Below are 22,955 nucleotides of genomic sequence, written 5' to 3' on the forward strand. Positions count from 1 at the left end.
TCTGTTCGCAGTTTTGGTCCCATCAAAATGACAAATTCAGGATAGAAAATAATGTAAATTACTGGCTGTATGCCAAGGTAAACTTAATTCATGGTTGCAGTGAGGGTAGAAAAATACTAAGTCAAGAAAAAGCAGTGAGGGTAGAGAAATACTATGTCAAGAAAAAGTGATGCTTACCCAATGCTATTTCTGTCACTCTTCAGTTTTAGCATGGGGGTTGGGGGGGGGAATTGTCTAAATCCCATGGCACTTGTCAAAAAGTCCATGGAATTGGTGAACTTTGTTTTCATAATGAGTGTTGGTGCCTCCCCCCCCACACACACCAATTTGAATTTCTGTGCTTAAAGCGCATGAAGTATACTTCACTATTGCCTGTGTCTTAAATACAACTCAATCAGTGCTTTGGAGATGGGTAACTTGTTTAAAATAAGCCTAAAACGTGTGTGTATGTTAGGTGGAGGACAGAAGGGAAACATTGCTGACCCAGCCATACCTCGAGTCCAAACAATATTTGGACTCCATTATGGCATATCAGAACATAGCCTTGGATTGTGAGGCCAGGTTCATATTCCAGCTCTACCATTTAATAAGTATGACTTTGTGTGGGTTACTTTACATGTTTTGGATCTTGAGTTTACCTATCTGTAAGACAGGGATGAGACTTACCTTGCAGGGTTGCTGTGAGAGTGAGACCTCAGGAGCATGAACAGCACAGCAACCTCGGTCCATTTCATTGTAATTGGTGGGCACTGGTAGAATTAGCTCTGTGGTGACTCTGCCCATCCTTTGGCTTATCATAACATTTCTGGATTTAAAAAAAAACGGGAAACATTTCAACATCTTCGAACATGTCCTGTATTTTTCTTTGGTGATGTGAAGTGAATTAAGTTGCAAATTAGGGAAGTTAAAACTAGTTGGCTCTGCAGCTAGATAACCACGTCGCTGGAGAATTCCTCATGTGCAAGAGACCTTCTTTATTAAAAGAGAAGTCTTTTTTTCACTCGTTCCCCAAACAAGGACACCTGTGCTTACACAGGTTGGGGGAGTAGATAACTCTAGGAATTGGATTTGTTGCATGTGCCTGGGCAAAAGTAAGCGTTTTACTGTTTGTTTTCTGCCCAAATGAAGGACTAATTATTCTTCTGTTCCTGTTCTTCTGTCTTGCCTGTATGTGGTCCACAGCACTCAAAATTCTTTTGTGCTGTTACCACCAATGCAGGTGACGTTTTGGATGAATTTTGGATACATTTCTTAGAATACTGTGGGAGCAATTTCAGTTCTGTATATTACAGATTAGGAGATCTGTCATTTTACATGTTTCTGGATGGGAAATCAGGAAAAAACAAAAGTGTGTAAGAGCCCCTTTCTTAGAAGTTACTTGATTAAGTTATATCAGTTTTAACGAAACGTATTATCTGAGTAGCTGTCTTAGCAGTCTGAGGAGTCAGGGTTCTTTTTCAGGGATCACATAGGTGTGCTCCTTCTGCTAATAGGCACGTTTGCATAAACTTACAGTTTGACTTTGTAATAACATAGGAGGTCTCTGGGCCCCTAAATGTTGTGTTTATGTCTGTTTATGACTGTCTGGGGAGAGGTGGGTGCCTTAGGTGTGTCCTGGTTTTCAAAAGACCTGAGGTTTCCTCCCCAAAAGACTTAAGAACCACTAAAGTAAACTAGTATGCTTAATTTAAAAATTAAGCAGAGATAGGTGGGTAGAAGCAATAAAATAAATAGATTACAGATTTTACAAATTGTCTTGCCAAAGGGTTTCAGCCCTGGGCAAGTTCAGTATGGATTCAGTGTGACTAAAGAAAAAGACAGGCTGCCCCTGTGAACCAGGGAGACAGTGGATTGTCCCCCAGTGGGTATGTGGTCTGAGGTGACTTGCCTCCTAGGGGGCTGGGCCCCACCCCAGGACTGGAGGCAAGTGGAGGTGATACCTGAGGCAGTAGGAATAGCCCTTGGTATATAGTAAGTAGGTCTTTTGAGAGACAGAGTGCCCGTCAGACAGCAGGGACTGTGGGTTGGCTGCTGCTCACAGTATTAAAAAAGTCTAAGCCTCCGGAGTAGCCATAAGGCACAGGTATCTTTCAGTTCTCCTCATGTCTATGCCATATGAAGCATAAGAGAAATTTGAGTCTCTCTAGCTTTCAAATATTAAATATTATTAAAAGAGATAGGATTGGGACTATCAGTTAACATCTTAAGTGCCTGGGAGTTAGGCAGAACTGCCCCCTACCCGAGGCTGTACCACTTGCTGAGTTTGTCTTCTAACTTCTCTAAACCTCATCTTCCTCAGGGCAGTTCACCATGTGAAAACAATGTCGTCTAGCTCTAAAGTACTGTGGTACTAACTGAACTTTATTTTATCTTCCTGAACTTTCTGCAGAAGATCCAGTGGAACTTTATGGATAAAGTGAAGGTTCCTATGGCCAGGATTCTCACCTGGCCCTAGTTGGCTAGCTCACTACACACGTGTGGGCAATACATTGTTATTGACTCTATATAAAGAGCTCCCCCCCGCCCAATGCTCTGGGCAACAAGGTGGTAGGGCTGCAAGGCCACAGGAGAGCAGTGCAGAGGCAGGAGTGGTGGCAGCGCCAAGGATAGAGGCCCAGAGGACGGCTCTGCGGGCAGTCCCAGAGGCACAGACCGGCTTGCTGCGTGCAGACTCGCTGTGAAAGGACAGGATTCTAGTAATAGACCTGCCACCGTGGAAATAAAGTTGGGTGTAACTCTTTCACCCCAAGAGCATTCTACTGTCATTTGTTTTTTGGTCACACTGAATCCATAGTGAACTCGCCTGGGGCTGAGACCCATTGGCGAGACACAAATGTACTCACAATTTATGTTGTTAGAGTGTTAATATATATATTGATGGAGAAGTTAGTGATGATAGAATTCTCTATTCTCTCAAACTTTTGTCCTCTTTGGGCTTGTACATTTCCATAAGATCAGAGTGGGATCTTATGAATCAGTGTAGAACAAATGAACAAAACAAATGGATGAATTCAGAATTGTTAGTGGAAGCAGTGTGTCATTGTCTTCATAAGAAGGAACATATGCTGACAATTTAGACTTGTAGGCGTGGGATTTCTGTAATTTGTTTAGTAGAATCTACTGTGGATAATTCTTATAATTGATAACAGTTATTGAGTCTGTCAGGCACTGTGCAAAGTTCTTTTTATGCATTATCTCATTTATTCCTCCTGATGACAGTATCACATAGTTGTCACCAGTATGTATCATATTTAGTTCCCATTTGTCCTGAACAGGATTATTTCTCATTAATCAAATCATGGCCCAGGGCTGCCCAGTATAGTTTCTGTTTTGTGAATTTCAGTTTGTGTGTTTCTGTCCTTTGACCACCTGTTTTATTCAGAGTGCCACCCCAACACCAGAGAGGGAGAAGAAAGCCCAGTAGAGTGTCTCACTTTTGTTGGGGTCAGTTATTTGCAGGGATGTGTGACCTTGGGGCAGAAGAACCTTTTGGGAGCAGGTGAAATGAGTGATTGGATTGAAAGTGAGATCCTTTTTCCCAGCCGTGGGTACTGGCCTCAGAGGCAGCTGTTTCAAATCCTAGTCCCTTGTGAGCACTTTCCAGGCTCCTTTATTTCTTGGGGGCATTATTTTATTCCTATATTGGCAAAAAGTATAAGAGGCATCAACTCTGAACAAAGTGGGATAATTCTGGGAGACCAGCTCTGAGAAGATTGAGTGTTTCTAAAAGCCTGTGATCTCAGTGCTGGAGCCTGTTAGAAAGCTGGAGTCCCCTGGCTGAGCTCCTAAGGAAGGCCACATGTGGGCCTTGCTTTCCCTGGACGGGGCGGAAATGTACATCATCGCCCCCCACACTCTTTCTTTCTCTCTCCCTCCTTTTCCCACCTTCTGTCCTTTCCTCTTCCTGTCTGTCTGCTTTCTTCCTTCTTTTCCCTTTTTATTTTTAATGAAATTCAGGTTCTCTTGAACATCTTTCCGACTCCACATTTGCTTCTTGTTGACATTAGTAGGACCTTTCTACAAATGTGCTTGCTTTTCACAAAGTTTGTAACTTTTATTTTAAATTCCTTCAGGGAAGACATCTTTGCAGCAATATGTATTCCCTATAGCTCTTAACAAAGTGCTTTGTAGGTAATAGGTACCCAAGAAAATTATCAAAGGACTTCTACTTCAGCATTATTCCAGAAGCTTTACAAAGTATGTAAAGGAAAAAATCCTGATCTAGCAAGAATAATGAGCTTGGGCTAAATTCGAATAGTAGTCTGATAGAGATTACTGCACCTGAGACTTGAGATGTGTTGTTAAATAGGCTAGTAGGATTTTGCTTTTAGATGGAGGTCTATATAAGAAAAGAAAAAGACCCTGGGATTTAATTTAAATGTAATAAGAATATATTTTAGTTATTTTTCTCACTCTTGGATCTGAAAGACAACCTTGGCAGTTGGGAGTTCATCAGATGGGAGAAGGTGTACGCTGTGTGCTTGCGTAAGCCTTAAGAGGGCTGAGCTCTGTTCGCTGGAGCAGCGATGATGCTTCCGTTTGTAAATTCCGATCGAGGCAATCTACAGGTGTGAGAGGCCAGAAGACAGTTGAGATCTTGGATAGAAGCGAATGAGATGGTTTAACAATAGTGATGGAAGAGTCTTAAAAATTATGCTGGAATGAAAGTGCCTCATATCATGGTAGATCCTAGTAGTTTAGTATCTCTGTTAATTCTTTGTTTTTATAAACATATTTCTAAATCTCTACCAAAATGTGGAATATTCAGATGCCATTGCCAAATTCTGCATTTTTAGGAAAAGCAAAAGTAAAAGCTAGAATACAGTTCTCTGATGATTACCACAGTTGACTGTGGAAGTATTGACCCTGAGCTTGTATCCTAGGAGGCACTCAACATGATAGTTTAAATTTGATTTGTGATTAAAGTGGTTTTAATAATAATGATGGGCATAGTAACCTGCAGTGGAACAAAAAAAGAATACAGGTGTATGGCTGCTCAAAAGGGAGATTCAAACTAATTTTTTGTTTGAAGTAATATGATGGACAGGAAAAAGAGTTGAAGTGTGTATGCTAGAAACTTCATGGTGGTAATTTGAATGCTTAAGCAGTTTTGGCTGTTTAATATGATCCTTCAGGAATATTTCAAATCACCTTCAAATTGTTATAACTGTGTCTGAATTTAATGTTTTGGGGCCATTGCTTCTGCACATATTCTAAGGCATACAAGTAGAAGATGGAGAACAGAGACGCTTAAGTACTTTTTGCTGTGCAGGCAGAGTAGATAGAGTCCCTTTCTAAATTGTCCTGTTGTAAAATTGCATGTGTTAAATCTAACCAGTAGAGACATTTGTAGTTGTCTCGTTAATTCTGCTTTTGTAGGTGCTTCTTTTTAAAAATTCGTGTATTGATTCTTTGCGTAATGTAGCTATTCATCTAGAAAAATGAGAAAATGCAAACAGGGACAGGCATCATACTCTCATCAGTAATCTCATCCCTGGGAACCACCTGTTACCCTCAGTAGAGTCTCTTGTTTTACATCTATGATACATGGTGGCCTGATTTTTGTAATTAGTGATAATACTTGACCATTGTTAATTTTGTCTCAGATTTATATCTAGATATTTTACTTCCTAAAATACTCAATCTAAATTTTAAAGTTAATTCATCAGGGTATAGTACTGTAAAATTTATCATGGGCTTTGAAAGGAAAAAAGAAAGACTTCCCCTTTATCTGAGAATAACCAGTTCTCGAGGGAGTGACTGTCCACTCACTGTTCAGGGGGTTGCCAGGCACAGGTAACACACCATCTCCCTGCATAGCTCCCAGGCTTGTTTGTTTGACCTCAGGGGACTGACACCTGAACTTGAATTGAGTTATTTACTTTGTAGTTGCCAGTTCACTTTTCATATCAGGATTATCAGACTTCACATTTTTTCCCTGTAAAATAAAAGCTACTGAAGATCTGTAAGTATAATGCTAGAAATTAAAATAATGTTAAAGTAAAACAAGCTGGCAGCTTGTTTAAGTTTCAGAGGTATTTAATGAGTCTCTAAGATCATTTTTTCATACCACAAGACTGTGAGGTTCTGAAGAGTATGAGGAAGCTTTCTTAATTTGAATTTATTCAAGTGTATTTAGGGAGCTTTTTCTAATATTTGGAATTACCCAGTCAAAAGCACTAAAAAGCCTTTTTTAGAGAAATTAAAAACTCCCTTCCAGTGTGATCTTTGCTGTTCTTACATCAGCCTGACATTTGGACGGGTTGGGGGACAGAGCCTCCACGGTGGAAAGGCTGTGCACCCCCTGGCGGGACATAGGTATTCCAGGAATTTATATTGTGATGTGCAGCACTGAAAATCCAGAACTTTTCCATTGTTTCTGTTGGAAGCAAAGCCTAGAGTCCTGTTTTAATACCACGAGCAACTTAAAACCAGAGAGGTTTTATTTTTACGATTTGCCTCCAGGATTATGGACAGCTCTTGGCGAGGTTAGCTACAGAAAAAGATTTGAAACTATGCCCAAGGAGCTTAACAGAATTTTTTACTATCAGGTACAGTTCAAACTTATTTTAAGTGTAAAATAAGTCTATGGAAAATGTATAGTGTATTACTTTCATAAAAACCAGCTGTTGAAGCATCTTACTGCTTTTCTGACTTCTCTCCTTCAAACACAGTGGACCAACGGGGCTAGGTTCTGAGCGACTTGTTTTGCCAGCTGGTCTCACCTTGGCCAGATGTTAGGCCACTCCTGACCATCTAACCAACACATCTCCTCTGTGTAAAACTGTTGGCCTTTTGGAGACCTGTCTGGTTGAAGTTTCTCAGGCACTTTTTCTCATCAGTCCTGCTGCCCAGGGTTCTCAATTCACCTGACAGTGACTTTTTTTAGATCCTCGCCTTTCACAAATTCAAAACGTTATATACTAACATCATGATGAATTTCTCAAACTTGCCTGAAATGTGGTTAGGCGCTGTTAATTCTTTTTGTTAAGGATGAAATTAGAACTCAGTTCTCTCTTAATTCATTATTCCATGCTATCCTCTGAGGACTACCCTCAGCTTAACTGATTACAGTTGACCCTTGAATAATGAAGGGTTAGGGGCACAAACCTTTCCATGCAGTCGATAATCTTCATGTAACTTGTGACTCCTCAAAAACGTAACTACTGTTGACCAGAAGCCTTACTGATTTACCATAAACAGTTGATTAATATGTATTTGTATGTTATGTGCATTATATGTTATAGTCTTAAGACAAAGTAAGCTAGAGAAAAAATGTTTTTTCAAATTGTAGCAAATCTCCAAATATGTTTCCAATATGTTTACTGAAAAAATCCTCATGTAAGTGGACCCAGGCAGTTCAAGCCCTTGTTCAGGGGGAAACTGTACTTAATTGAAGCTTTTCTTCAACCTCGTATGGAAGCATACTTCCAGACTTTAGATTTCCTGTGAGGGACCCTCTCATATACGGGCAGGATGAAGAGGATTTTGCAAAAGAATGGTCATGAAAGAGGAGAGTCTAGTGGTAGCATCCTAAGGCTGGGGACAGGAATTTTAAGAATGTAAGACCCATCAAAGTGTCAAGCTTGAAGGAGAAACTAGGGGCAAATAAAGCCTACAGAAACTTTGGATTTGTGGTTAGGAGATCAGTGGTAACTGCGGAGAAACTGTAGAGAGGAGTCCAGCAGACGGGAGAGCATGAAAGTTCAGTTGTGGGGATGGAGGGTTGAAAGAGCGGTGAGGACTGGAGGCAGCAGGCACATCCCCCCAGGGGGAGTCCAACCCTAGCTCCTTTTCAGGGCAGCTCGTGTCCTCAGTGCCCTTTACCCTTGTGGAACCCACAGATGGGCCTCGACGGTGTGGATTCACCTGTGCATCTACCTGATGCACGGAGTAAGATGGTGAGCTCCCCAAAGGTCTGAGAAACCTGCTTCTGTACGCTGATCACTGATGCTGACTTGTGATTTTACACTTTAGAGCTGGGGAGCTCCCCGGTGAGGAGGCAGCACACGAAGTTACGTACAAGTTTAAATTTAATTCATTTAAATCACCAAATGCATGAGCCTTTGTTGTTGTGATGAGTTTTCAGTGTAACTTGAACAAGCCTTCTAGAGTTTTGTATTCTCTGGTGCTTGAACATTTTTAAGTGATTCATTATTCTCTAGAATTTCCCAGTGTTTGTCCAGTTTATTAGAATAGTAGAATGTAGTCCAGACTTAGGTTAAATTATTCATGTGATGCTTTAGGCTGTTTTGGTTTTGCAACTTGCATCCCTGGCACCACGGGTATAATGCTACACATTGTCTTTAAAAAGCAGGCATTAAGACTGTTGGATGTCTCTATGTAGTACCTTATTTTACTAGAAAATCCAGTTTTATTAATACTTAATGGTGAATCATTTGTTTAGGTTGGGGTTCTGTGACTGATGCTTGTTTCTGGCATAAAATCGAAATGGGGGAAGAAATCTACATTCCAATCTGATTGTTGTTCCTTTTCTATAAATGCAGTGAAAGTCTTCATACCTCTCTTCTTTCATTTGCCCTAGAAACCGAGTGAATTAACAGGTATTAAGTGCATGGTAAAAAATCAGGTATTCTGATTGTGCCATTCTTGGTCTTAAGAAACAAATGTGCTCGGAAGAGCACTTTTAACATCATAATCGTCAGGTTTTAATTCTGGCTCTAGAGCTAATTTTGTTGTGTGACCTTGGGAGATGACTTTATGTCCCTGGTCCTTGGGTGTCTCTGTAAACTGAGAGGCATGGATTGGAACTTTCAGGTCTTCTCGCAGAATGGTACGTAAGTGTTAAGAGCATCCATTTTATATAACATGGGCATGACACAGGCCTAAAAGTAAGTATACCGCATTGGTCCCTGTTGGCAACTAAGGGTACAGTTAAAGATTAAACCTATGTTGTGTGTGTGCGATCTTGGTGCAGTAGCAAATGGCTGTTTTCCTTCTGTTTCATTTCATTTTCATAACCTTGTGTTTCTTTTTTCCTCATGTACATGAAGTTTTGTCCTGTCCTTCATTATGTTCTTTGTCATCATTTCCATTTCACTTTCCTTGTGTTTCATTCCTGTATCTTTCTTGTTTAGACCAAGTGGAGCACGCAGCGGGCAGTAGCCTCTATGTAGGACCCTTCAGGAACCTGATGGTAAGTGCACATGTGTACTTACCAGGCTCCCAGCGGGCTCTGCCGGATGGTGCTAGAGGGGCCACTCGCCTCCCAGTTAGAAACTAACATCCCAGTTAGAAACTAACAAGTCCCCTCTCCATTGTAAAAGTTACTATAGTTTGTTTTTGGTTATAGGTTTGTTTTTGGTTTTCCTTTATTTTGATTAGAAATACAACAGAAACCATCTGTCAGGGAAAACACTTATTTCAGGAAATGCAGCAGGCTTCACCACCTTTTTAGCAGTGTTTGGCTTTGGGACTGACACCAAGCATGTGTAACTGAGTCAGGGCATCTGGGTCCTAATTTAGTTTCTCCTGGAGACTGATGAGTTCCTCTGGGGCTCTGGCCTTTATTTTCTCTGAGAATAGCAAGTAGGGCAGGTAGTTTTGATAGCCCCTTCATCTCTAGTCCACCATGTGAATGGAAGTAACTCGGTGCTAGATAGTTCTGATTAAGATTGAGAAAATCACTTCGTGTGTCAGATAATCTCAGTTCCATGAATGAATGATGAGATTAACTATACACTCATTTCCATCATAAACTAAGTCTTTCAGGGTTCACCAAACATACTTTTTAGGTAAATATAATTTTTCCATTCCTTAGTTCTTTGAACTAGTTTATTAGTGTCATTCAGAAGCTTTGAAATTTTTAAATAAACATGTAGACTGCAGAGCCCTGTTTGTCTACAGTGACCAACATCATATTGGTTTAGCCCAGTGGTTCTTAACCTGGAGATATTCCCCCCACCCCACCCCACCCCACCCCCCTGCCCTCCTGCAGACATTGGCCATGTCTGGAGACTTCTGCGCGTTTTGCTCTCACCACAGGGGTTGGGGAAGCACCTACTGGCATCTAGTGGCTGGAGGTCAGGGATGCTGCTGAGCACCCTCCATTGTGTCCGGCAGCCTCCCAACAAGAGAATCATCTGGCCCCTGATGTCTTTGTAAGAAGCTCGTGGGTAGCCTGTAGTGGTTGGTCTACAGGCCAGGATGCTCCTGTTAGCCCTCTGAATAGGATATAGATGTCCTCACTGCAGGTGGCTTCTCCCCACTGGGGATCAGAGTTTCCTGGTTGTGGCTTTTAAATAGAGCATCTGGGAGGTAGGGGAGAGGAAACACTGCTCACTGATTAGGTTTGGAGAATCCCAAAATAGGCATTAGACATTTGACATTCAGTATCAGCTAGGTGTTCTGATAATTCTGTTAGGTAGGGAATAAAACTTAAAATAATACTTTCACCTTTTAGATAGTTACATGATTTTGATCTAAGTCCATATTAATGAGTGGTATTATTAAAGTTGTGCTTTGTTTTATTATTATATAAATTTAGAAGTTTGACTTAATATTTATACATAAGTCAGTTTACTCTTTTTGTATGGCCTGCTGACTAGCTTGGTATAGCACTTGAGAGATGGCAGGAAATCTTTGAATTGCTTTTGCAAGGGATTATTTTACAACAAACTGAAATCTGTTTTTCTATTAAATTTTACAGTGTGATTTTTTAATGTATGTAAAGTTTATATATAGGAAGCAAGGTTTAGGTTATATCTCCATCTTTATTTCAAAAGCTCATCCCTGTACAAAGTAGAAAGTAAGGTCAGTAAAAAAAAAAGTCTACTCCTTGGTCTGCTTGTAAGTGAGGTGCTGATGCCTTACACGGTTTTGTGGTTTTGTTCCAGGGAGAAACTTTCCTGGATATAACATTTGAAAATAAGCATCTGAGGGCACCAGGATCTCTTTATGTGATCTCAGTTATGAACCACAGTGCTAGAGCAGTTTTATTAGTAGCCAGGCAATCATTTATATTTGCATTGTTTGCTACCAGTAATCTGATAGGGACTGGGCATCACACACAGGGGAAAACATATGTCCTAGGGAAGGTAAGAAGACTGGTTAGAGGTAACACTCCTGGATTCCTCAACAAGAGCCTTTGTCCTCATCAGATTTAGGCTAAGTGCTGTCACATTTACAAAGGGGGAGAGAGAATTTTTAAAAGGTTACTTGCAGTGTGAAAAAAAGGTGTTTTTATGTCTTTGCCCCTTGTGGAGGGGATTGGTTTATAATCCTTCCACCTGGAGAGTTGAATCCGTCTCCACACAGATGCTTGGCTTCTGTTCCCACCAACAGATGTGGTTCTGCTGAAGTGCGTACTTGGTTCCTGAGTTCCATGTTAGCTGCCTTTGGAAATGAAGGGATCGGCATGTTTCCAGTTATTTGAATAAACTCTAATATAGTTGCAGAAAATGAGGTTTTTTTTACAGGCTGAAGAATTAGGGATTTAAAATGGTATTTTAGAATTTGCCTTCTAAGACTAACAAAGTAAATGGCTGATTCTTAAGTACTTTATACTTTTTTCTTCTTGTTGTAGCTCTTAAATACTTACCAAACTGGTGGTGTGTTATTTAGGAGTAGTATTTGCTTTGTATTGTAACTGATGCTTCTCTTTTTTTTTTAACCATTATGATCTTTTAAATGATGATAATTGTGTGTGTCTGACCTCATTTTCATCTGTTGCCTATTATATTTTAGTTCATTATCCTCCTTTGTAGTGATTCTCTGTTATGGAGAGTACCATTTTCCTGAAGCTGTGAATTGTTTCTGCTTTGTCATTTTACTGACTCAGAGGTGAAGGTGGCAAGAGACTTGTTCCTAAAGAGAAAGGACAGCTTCCGGGAGGAGGTTTTGAGGCCTGGTTGGGGACAGCTTTGCAGAAAGAGAAGGAGGGAAATGTTTGGGGAAGATGAATAAGAACCTATTATGAATCTGAAAACTGAAAAACAAAAGCTACCAGGAATAAGAAACTTAGCATGTAAAATATGGAAAAGAAGGGTCACCAATTCTGGTTAAATAAATCCCAAAGGAACCAAGCTTCTGAACCTTCCATATTAGTATTTAACCGAATTGTTCATCCATATGGAATATTTTGGTGACTTGGGTTCATTGTTCCAGCTTGTCAGAAATGTGTTGCATTTTAATCTTATCTTCTGAACTGTGGCATCACTTGGAATGCAGTTAGTGTTTTCTGAATTCCATTCTCCAAACTGTTAATGGAATATTGAGTTGTACTGGACCTAGAGTCAAGTCCCAGAGGACCCTCAGAGCGCCATGGTGGCTCACAGTGAATTATTCATAATTACTCTTCATTTGGTATTTGAGCTATTGTGCGTGTGTATCCCTTATAGTTCAGTGGATTGCAGTCTCTGCTTCTGATTGTTTTACTTTGACGATTATGAATAATCATACTTTAGGGGCCCTGAGTTATATATTCCATATGTTTTTTGATAATGTGCATCTTACAAATAACTAGACTTCTGCCAGTTCCTTTGTGTGGTATGCAAACTCAGTGCTACTATCTAATTTTCCTCTGACATCAGATTACTAACTTTTCTAGAATTTGTTATCTATTAGTTTGATAGCTCTTATAGTTATGAAGAGAGCTAATCCCTAAGATGCCCCAAAATAACAGGATTTCTGTATTTTTTTCTCTAACATGACTTCAAAGTATTCATATTCATCATCCATTCCTTTATTTAGGAGTCTGAAGTGATAATAGCCTAAAAATATACAGTTTGCTGTGATTGGATTTGTAATTGTTTCTTTCAAGAATTCAGGGTAATAGTGAATGAGTGAATGCATAAATAATAAATAAATAAGTAAATATTGTGTTTCAGGGAAGAAAAAATCACAGGAAAATAAAAACAAAGCAAACAAAGCCGAAGATACACAGCTGAAGACAAGTAGGCCAGATTGCACCTCTGCAGCTATGAGGGATTCTGTAGGAGGTAAGTTTGGATATTAGGACTGCGTGATGCGGGTGTGTATCACCAGTTACTTTAACTTTGTGTCTCCTTGGAATGCCCCTCTGAGAATTATCTAAGAATTACAAAGGGTTAAAATAGCAAAAAAGGCTGCCTAAATTTATTATGATGAATGGAGCCTTCCACATCCCACCTCCCCTTCAAAAAACTATTGAAGACCTTCCTTAATAAAAGGGTTATTATCTGGTTAAAAATAAGATGAAACATACAACTATCATAACAAATTTGTGGTGATAAAAATCAGACAGATGGGGACATGAGGAGGCTTCTGGGTGCTAGTACCTTTTAACTAGTCCGTCACTGAACTGTGGGGTGGGTGTTGTGTCAGTGTATTTACTTTGCAAACATTTTGTCTTGTTCTGTATACTTACTGTTTATATACTTTATGGTTTACATTTCAATTAAAAATTTACTTGAAAAAATTGATACTATATATCAGAATGAAAAGTGTTTCTCTTTTTGTTAGAATAAATCCTATTTCATTGCTCTGTTTCTCCCTACAAAATTTCCTCTATAGTCCTTTCTGAGGATTAATATTCTGGCCCTCTCTGAAGTCAGATAGGCATGGATTGAAGTTAATCAGAAAGGCAGATTGCCCTGTGCTCATTACGGTTGAGCCACCATATGGAGACTTCTGACCTTGGAAATGAAGGAAAGGTGTCTTAATTTGTGTTACGTGGCAAATTTATTCAGAGACTAGAGCTTGCTCAAGAGTGGTTCACAGTGACCCAACCAAATAGGCAAATTTAAAAAATAGGCTTGTGACTTTCAAGAAATACTTGTAGAGAAAAAAAACCAACGAAATATTTTGGATGTCTTTTAAGGGGTTTTATTTCGAACTGCTTGTGGTGATGACACAAAGGATTATAATTTCCCATGGCATTTTATGAAGCACGAATAGACAAGTTTATTTCCCAGAGCCTTATAAAACTAAGTTTTGCCTGCTAATAGCAGATTTGCTAAGTAAGACATTTGTTTAAACAACAAAATAGTACCGAACCTCACTGCCTTTAGTAGCTGAAGTCAGAAAGAAAACCCAAAGCTCCCTCTCTTTTTCAATGATTCAAGACAGTTACTTTTTTCCTGATAAAACATCAGGTCCTATGAAAAAAGATACCTAACATTTACCTATTTGTGGAATAGCTGGTCAAAGCATGATTGGTCCTGTACAATGTAGTTGTGAGCCTCTCCTGAATATTCTGCATGGTCCTCAGCCAGTGGTCTGTATGCTGAGCAAGCGGTCCAGATTCTCCTTGCATTTCCCAATCCTCCCTTTGTATCTTAACTCAAGAGACCTCATTGAATGTGGGTATCCTTTGATGTGGGCCTTACTAGTTAATAGAGCTGTGCTTGTTTGCTTCATATTACTTTGGACATAATTAAATCTGGAATTGTTTAACAATCCAGAGAAAGAAAAGTTTTTTTCCAACTAAAAGAAGCCACAGATTTTGGCTAAAAATGAACTCTTTAAGAAAATTCTGAGCCTTAGAGATGTTATTTTGATTTTCTGTTGTCTCATCTCATTTCAACTTTTTTATCAACATGCTGGGTCTTTGTTGAAAATATTTGAAAAGGGAGTTAGCTCCTAATTTGAAATACATTACGACCATCAAATGACTGGTTTCCCAGTTTGTGGGAAACTCATGGAATTTATGAAATTTGTCCAGGGGAAGGGAAGCCTGGTTCTATTTAGAGGCAGTAACCTCATTGCTAGTAAATGTAGTAACAGATGCAAAGGACTTGATATTCCTAGGAAACTGCATGATGTCTAGGGCTGAATGATTAAGCGTGTCTTGTAAGGCCTTGCATATGCAGAGCTTGAAACAGCTGGCCTTTTTTACTCTTCTACCCTGTATCTGGGTGGTCACCAGGTCTGTTACGAGGCCTCTGCTGTGTCAACAGTCTGGCCACATTTTTTATCTCTGTTGCTTCTCTCCATTTCCAACTCTGTGCAGGTAGCCATCATTTCCCTTCTCATACCATTGTGTCACAATTGGTCTTCTGCATCCGATCATTTCCTTCTCCCAATCCCTTAATCTACATTGCAGCAAATCTCCCAAGTGGAGTCTCCTGCTTTAATATACCTCAATGGATCTCCTAGTCCATACTAAGTTATAATTTGCTATGTATTTTAACTCCTCCTCCTGTTTCTCTTCTGTCCTTGACCTTCAGGTTCAGTCTGCTCAGTGCTTTCTCTGAGAAGCCTTCCATGATTAACCAAGCTGTATTAGATGTTCCCCCCGTTCGCTTCCGCAGCAACCTGTACCTCCACAAGCATAACCATTAATTATAGTACTGTTGCCTGCTTGCTTGTATGTAGCTCCTGTTAAAGTGAGGCTTGTAAGGGTAAGGATTTTGATAGTCTTGTACACCTCATACTGTCATGTAGTGGGTGCAGTAGAAGGGGCCTAACTCAGCAGAGACTCGGGGGGTTCTGTAGAGAAAGCAGTGTTGTGGACGACCCCTGCTGTCAGCATTAGATGTGCTGTGACAGCTCCTGTCTAGAGTGCCCTGCTTTCCCTGTTTCCTTCCAGCTGCTACTCCATTCTCTGCTTTCCTTTATACCTAAACTTGAAACAGTGGCTTACAGTCTCCTTGTCTCTCCCTCCTTCCATTCTCTCAGGTCCTCCCTTAGGCATTTGTCCCCACTATTCCACTAGGCCCCTTGTTGTCATCACTGTGGTGAATCCCATGTTCAGGTCGGTCCTCATCATACCAACCCTTCCGCAGTTCTGGACATAGCTGATTGCTTGCTCCTTCACACCTTTTCCTTCCTTAGCTAAGGGCCACCACCCTCTTGGCTCTCCAGATAACTTGTTGGCCATTCCTCTGACCTCTCAGTGCTGGAGGCACCTGGTGGACCTGCTTTCTTCTGTCTGCATTCACTCTCCAGGTGACCTTGTCCAGTCCAGTTCTCCAACTTCCCTTTCTAGTCTGTGGACTTCGACATTTTTAGGCTCAGCCTCTTTGTTGAACTTGACTTATGTATAACTTACTACGTAGTGTCTCTGCTCTATATTGGCTGCCACAAACTGTACATCCAGAGTAACTCTTGATCCCCCCACGCTCTCCACACACACAGACCAAGCCTGCTTTTCCTCAGCCTCCTAGTAAGTAGGATCATTGCAGTTGCTGTGGAATCTCCCTTTACTCTTCTCTCTCCCTCTTACCGCAGCCAGCCAACAAGCACGTCTGGTCTGCTCCATCTCCAGGCTATATCCAGTCTGACCACTGCCCTACATCCCAAGCCACCCCAGTTTCCCCACCCTGCCCTCCTGGTGGGTGTAGTTGGCTCTCCTCTTGTCTCCCTGCTGCCACCCTTGCTCATCTAGCATTTTGTTTTTCACCTTACTCAGAGCAGTTGGGGTGATTCTCTTAATTATAGGTCAGTCATTACATACTGGTCTGTTAGAACTTTCCAGTGGCTCCTCTGTTCACTCAGAGTAAAGGCCAGCAAGCCCACATGACCTGGTGTGGGTGGCCTCTGCTTACATCTCAGACCTCATCTCCTGCTCTCTCCCTCCCTTCCCCCAGAACCCCCACTTTTTCCTACTTCCTTCCTATTCCTTGAACACATCTAATACGTTCTTGACTCGGAGCTTGTGCACCTGTTGTTTCCTCTGTTAATACCGTTTCTATTCCCCAGATAATTGCATGACTCATTTTCTTTAGGTCTCTGCTCAGCTGTCACATTACTGGTGAGCCCTTCCCTGACCACTACCATTACCTCAGTTTAGGCTGGGCTTCTCCTGGACATAGAGACTCAGAAGTGACTTCAGATCTGCATTTCCTTCTTGAGATACTCCTGAGTTCTTAATGATTTGATTAGGCTTGGAGGAGGTGATTGCCGAAGTTCTTTTACTGGAGAATACTGATGTCATGATTCTGGAAAATGTTCAGGCCTCTAAATAATATAGTTTTGGTCAAGAAGGAGGAAGAGAATCATTCTACTCAAGACAAACTACTGAGAATCTAACCTGATAATACGTTTAGCAGTTTCCTTGTTTCAGTTTGGAATCATGAGATACTGGAATTTACAGCTAGTCTCCTGAAACTCAGTGTCAGCTACTCCCAACAGTTCTAATAAGTTCTCTAATTTCTGTAACAAAAATGTATTAATATGGGTGTGATTAAGCACAGAAAGGAATCTAAGCTCTGTGTTCTAAGAACCTAAGCTCTTTGTTCATGTATGTATCCTCACTGCCCAGAGTGTTGCCTGGCACAGCATAAGGTTGCCTGGTATAGCCTTAAAAGTAAGAAGAAGGAATTAAAACAGGCAGCAGTACATTGTAAATTAGTGTGGACTTAACTGGGGGCAACGGTAATTGCCTGGTGTTCCTACGTATAGGTGCTCTGTAAGTACTTGCTGAATGATGAAAGAAAGAAAGAAATGGATTCATATCCAGTACAGCTGCATAGGTGAAAGCGTAAAGCTTTTGTTAGTCATGATCTCTCTTACACATTTTAACATGACAGAAACAACCTGAATAATAAGAATTGGTCATAAAGAGGCTAGTTTTTGCCCTCATTTCTGTGCTTCTGCCTCCCTGTGCTTTCTAGATCCCAGAGAAGAGGACGAGGAGCCTGTGGCTTCAGCGGTTGAGCAGACAGCCGTGCTTCAGGAGCTCGTCGGCCAGGAAGTGCTTCCAGAGCTAGTAGACCCTCCCCCTGCCTGTAAGCCACAGACAGAACCAGAGGAGAAGCTAGAAGCAGCGCCTGGTGAGATGAATGAGGAGGAGGAGGAGGAGGAGGAGGAGGAGGAGGAAGATGATGAGCTGGAAGAAGAAGGGGAAGAAGAAGCTGATGTGCCAAGTGAAAGTTCTATGAAAGAGCCAGAAATACGGTGTGATGAGAAGCTAGAGGATTTATTAGAAGAACCAAAAAATACTTCAAAAGAAACCCTTGAAGACTCTCTAGAGGTAATGCCTGTTCTCAGAATTCCTAAAACTAAAGAAGAGGCCAATGGTGATGTATTTGAAACATTTATGTTTCCGTGTCAGCATTGTGAAAGGAAGTTTACAACCAAACAGGGACTTGAACGTCACATGCACATCCATATATCTACAGTCAACCATGCTTTCAAATGCAAGTACTGTGGGAAAGCATTTGGCACTCAAATTAACAGGAGGAGGCACGAGCGTCGCCACGAGGCAGGGTTAAAGCGAAAGCCCAGCCTAGCACTACAGCCATCGGAAGACCCAGCTGATGGCAAAGTGTCTGGAGACGGTGTCACTCCAAAAGACGACGCAAATCCTCCCAGTCTTGGGCAAGACTGTCTGATCTTAAATTCAGAGAAAGCTTCCCAAGAAATAGTAAATTCTTCTGTTGTAGAAGAGAACGGAGAAGTCAAAGAGCTTCATCCATGCAAATACTGTAAGAAGGTTTTTGGAACTCATACTAATATGAGACGGCATCAGCGTAGAGTTCACGAACGTCATCTGATTCCCAAAGGTGTACGGCGAAAAGGAGGCCTCCTCGAAGAGCCACAGCCTCCGGCAGAGCAGGCCCAACCCGTCCAGAGTGTGTATGTACCAAGCACAGAACCAGAGGAGGAGGGAGAGGCAGATGATGTGTACATCATGGACATTTCTAGCAATATTTCTGAAAACTTAAATTACTATATTGATGGTAAAATCCAAACCAGCAGCAGTACTAGTAACTGTGACGTGATTGAGATGGAATCCAATTCGGCCGACTTGTATGGTATAAATTGTCTGCTTACTCCAGTTACAGTGGAAATTACTCAAAATGTAAAGACTACACAGGTCCCCATAACGGATGACCTTCCTAAAGAGCCTTCCAGCAGCACAAACGTTGAGTCCAAGAAGCGGAGAACTGCTAGCCCGCCTGTGTTGCCCAAAGTTAAAGCTGAAACAGGGTCTGACCCTGGTGCGCCTTCCTGCTCCTTAAGTCTGCCTCTTAGCATATCGACCGCAGAGGCAGCATCTTTCCACAAGGAGAAGAGTGTGTATTTGTCATCGAAGCTTAAACAGCTTCTTCAAACCCAGGATAAACTAACTCCTCCTGCTGGGATTTCAGCAACTGAAATACCTAAGTTAGGTCCCATTTGTGTGTCCGTTCCTGCATCCATGCTCCCTGTGGCCTCCAGTCGGTTTAAGCGGCGGACCAGCTCTCCTCCCAGCTCTCCACAACACAGCCCTGCCCTTCGAGACTTTGGAAAGCAAAGCGATGGGAAAGCAGTGTGGGCTGATGCAGTTCTGAGTTCCAAAAAACCCAAATTAGAAAGTCATAGCAACTCACCAGTGTGGAGTTTATCTGGAAGAGATGAGAGGGAAACCGTCAGCCCACCAAGCTTTGATGAATATAAACTACCTAAAGAGTGGGCAGCCAGTTCTACTTTTAGCAGTGTGTGCAACCAACAGCCACTGGATTTATCCAGCGGTGTCAAACAGAAGGTTGAGGGAACAGGCAGGACTCCAGTCCAGTGGGAATCTGTGTTAGATCTCAGTGTGCATAAAAAGCCTTGCAGTGACTCTGAAGGCAAGGAATTCAGAGAAAATCATTTGGTACCATCAGCTGGCAGTGCTCTTAAGAAAAAGAAACCAACCACCTGCATGCTACAGAAGGTTCTTCTCAATGAATACAACGGCCTCGATGTACCTACAGAAAACACTCCGGATGTGACCGGGAGCCCCAGTCCTCGTAAATCCCAAGATCCCCAGCCAGATGCTAGCCTCGGTCCGGACTCTGCTCTCTCTGACCCCACTGTCGAGTCCCCGCATGATGTTTCTCCTTCGTCACCTGCCCTGCAGGCATCTTCCCTTTCTGCGGGGCAGCTGCCTCCTCTCTTGATCCCCACAAATGCCTCGTCCCCTCCACCCTGCCCTCCTGTGTTGACTTTAGCCACACCACCCCCTCCGCTCCTCCCTACTGTCCCTCTCCCAGCCCCCTCTTCTGGCGCATCTCCTCACCAGTGCCCCTCTCCACTCTCAAATGCTACGGCCCAATCCCCACTGCCAATTCTCTCCCCCACGGTGTCACCCTCGCCGTCCCCCATTCCGTCTGTGGAGCCTCTTATGTCTGCTGCTTCACCTGGGCCTCCAACACTTTCCTCCTCATCTTCCTCCTCATCTTCCTCATCTTCCTTTTCCTCTTCATCCTCCTCCTCCTCCCCTTCGCCCCCTCCTCTCTCAGCAGTGTCATCTGTTGTTTCCTCTGGGGATAATCTCGAAGCTTCTCTGCCCATGATATCTTTCAAACAGGAGGAATTAGAGAGTGAAGAGCTGAAACCCAGGGGTGAACCCCAGCCTGCAGTCGAACAGGATATTATTCAGGAAACGTTCAACAAAAGCTTTGTCTGTAATGTCTGTGAATCACCTTTTCTTTCCATTAAAGATCTAACCAAACATTTATCCATTCATGCTGAAGACTGGCCCTTCAAATGTGAATTTTGTGTGCAGCTTTTTAAGGCTAAAACTGACCTGTCAGAACATCGCTTTTTGCTTCACGGAGTTGGAAATATCTTTGTGTGTTCAGTTTGTAAAAAAGAATTTGCTTTTTTGTGTAATTTGCAGCAGCACCAGCGAGATCTCCACCCAGATAAGGCGTGCACACACCATGAGTTTGAAAGTGGCACCCTGAGGCCTCAGAACTTCACAGATCCCAGCAAGGCCCACATTGAGCATATGCAGCGCTTGCCAGAAGATCCTTTAGAAACGTCTAAGGAAGAAGAGGAACTAAATGATTCCTCCGAAGAGCTTTACACGACCATAAAAATAATGGCTTCAGGAATTAAGACGAAAGATCCAGATGTACGATTGGGTCTCAATCAACATTACCCAAGCTTTAAACCTCCTCCATTTCAGTACCATCACAGAAACCCCATGGGTATCGGTGTGACCGCCACAAATTTCACTACACACAATATTCCACAGACTTTCACTACCGCCATTCGCTGCACAAAGTGTGGGAAAGGTGTCGACAATATGCCTGAGTTACACAAACATATCCTGGCATGTGCTTCTGCTAGTGACAAGAAGAGGTATACCCCTAAGAAAAATCCAGTCCCCTTGAAGCAAACTGTGCAACCCAGAAATGGTGTGGTGGTTTTAGATGCCTCTGGGCAGCATGCCTTCAGACGGATGGGACAGCCCAAAAGACTGAACTTCACGGTTGAGCTCAGCAAAATGTCATCAAATAAGCTCAAGTTAAGTGCATTGAAGAAAAAAAACCAGCTTGTCCAGAAAGCAATCCTGCAAAAAAACAAATTGGCAAAGCAGAAGGCTGACTTAAAAAATGCTTCTGCGTCTTCCTCACATATCTGCCCGTACTGTAACAGAGAGTTCACGTACATCGGAAGCCTGAACAAGCACGCCGCTTTCAGCTGTCCCAAAAAGCCTCTGTCTCCTTCCAAAAAAAAAGTTTTCTATTCCTCCAAGAAAGGCGGACACTCATTACCTGCAAGTAGTGACAGAAACAATAGTGGTAGCCACCGCAGACGGACAGCGGATGCCGAGATTAAAATGCAAAGCATGCAGGCTCCCTTGGGCAAGACCAGAGCCCGCAGCTCAGGCCCCACACAAGTCCCCCTGCCCTCCTCGTCGTTCAGGTCCAAGCAGAATGTCAAATTTGCAGCTTCGGTTAAATCCAAAAAACCAAGCTCCTCTTTGAGGAACTCGAGCCCGATAAGAATGGCCAAAATAACTCATGCCGAGGGGAAAAAATCCAAAGCTGTGGCCAAGAATCATTCTGCTCAGCTCTCAAGCAAGGCGTCCCGGAGCCTGCATGTGAGAGTGCAGAAAAGCAGAGCCATCTTACAAAGCAAATCTGCTTTGGCCAGTAAGAAAAGAACAGACCGGTTCAATGTAAAATCTAGAGAAAGGAGTGGGGGACCTGTCACCCGCAGCCTCCAGCTGGCAGCTGCTGCCGACCCAGGTGAAAACAGGAGGGAGGACAGCAGTGGCAAGCAGGAGCTGAAGGACGTCAGGTAAGCCGCGTCTGCAGGGCCCGAGGAATTCAGAGCTCAAGAGCGCGGGGGGAAGGACGGTTGGAAAAAAGCAATATACTTGCCCAATGGCTTTTTTTTTCTGTTTCCTGTATAATTTTGACATAAGCATTTAAAGGAAATAGCTGTTGCCTAAGTTGTAGGCCTAAAGAAGGTCACTGCCTTGGCTGCTGTAGAGATGAGTACCTGGCTTTTGTTTCAGACCTGGGACACACATCCGAGTGGTACCATTTCTTCAATAGGGCCATTTGTGAATTGAATTTGAAACTGTGAACAGCACTCGAAAGTACTCAGTTATGAAAAGATGGAGTTCTCCCAAACTTCGTTCATATGTTGGGTAATATCTCAGTCTCACTTGTAGTATTTCCGGATCATAGATAATTTCTTATGTCAACAGGGATCACTGAGTTGATTTAAACTACACTGTGATCTTCTTTAATATTTCTGTGACTTAGCATAGTTATAGTAACTGAGATTGCTTTTTTTATTCATGCTTCCTTTTATTGTTTCATTTTTAAAAACTTGCCTCATCAGTTAAGCACACATGCCATATTCTTTTAAAAATGCCCTATGTCCTGCCACCACCTCCTGTCTCCAGGCATAGGATAACGAACAGGCCAAACTGCAGAGGAGGAACAGAGAGGTGCAGGGAAGCATGTGGAGAGGCCAGACCCTGGCGGCTCCTTCAGGTGCACATGGTAACGCAGGGCAGGTCCCTCTCCTGTCAGGGTCTTGGCTTCCCCACCAATGATGTAAGGAACCCACCTTAGATTTGAGTGATTTTACTGTTTTATTCTCTGTTCTTCCCGAACTGTTCTTAGTGATAACGTGAAAACAGGGCAGCAGTTAAATTTGTTGTATGGACTTCTCAAACTTCCTCAGTTACTTCAGTAGCCTGAGTTGATGTGTACTCTTGGAATTCCTCCTGGTCCCTGAATCATGCCTGGAGGTCAGTCTCATGTGGATTGTTCATCATCACACCGAATTTCTGCAGA

The 22,955-nt window shown here is 42.3% G+C and overlaps 1 protein-coding gene across 7 annotated transcripts in view; it reads left to right on the forward strand.

Moving 5' to 3' along the window:
* Positions 1-22,955, forward strand: part of PRDM2 (PR/SET domain 2) — a 130,401-nt gene that overhangs the window by 75,940 nt on the left and 31,506 nt on the right. For 5 of the 7 annotated variants that reach the window (XM_036999607.2, XM_073233230.1, XM_036999608.2 and 2 more), the window contains 2 exons: positions 12,849-12,959; positions 17,556-21,942. The exons of 1 other annotated variant lie outside the window; for it this stretch is intronic. In XM_036999607.2, coding sequence (XP_036855502.2) covers positions 12,849-12,959; positions 17,556-21,942 — 4,498 coding nt within the window. Of the gene's footprint in view, positions 1-9,098; positions 9,158-12,848; positions 12,960-17,555; positions 21,943-22,955 lie in introns of all 7 variants that reach the window. One more of the 7 variants, XM_017661644.3, reaches the window with a different exon arrangement.

This window comes from Manis javanica, chromosome 4, assembly GCF_040802235.1.
Source record: "Manis javanica isolate MJ-LG chromosome 4, MJ_LKY, whole genome shotgun sequence".
NCBI classification, from domain to species: domain Eukaryota; kingdom Metazoa; phylum Chordata; class Mammalia; order Pholidota; family Manidae; genus Manis; species Manis javanica.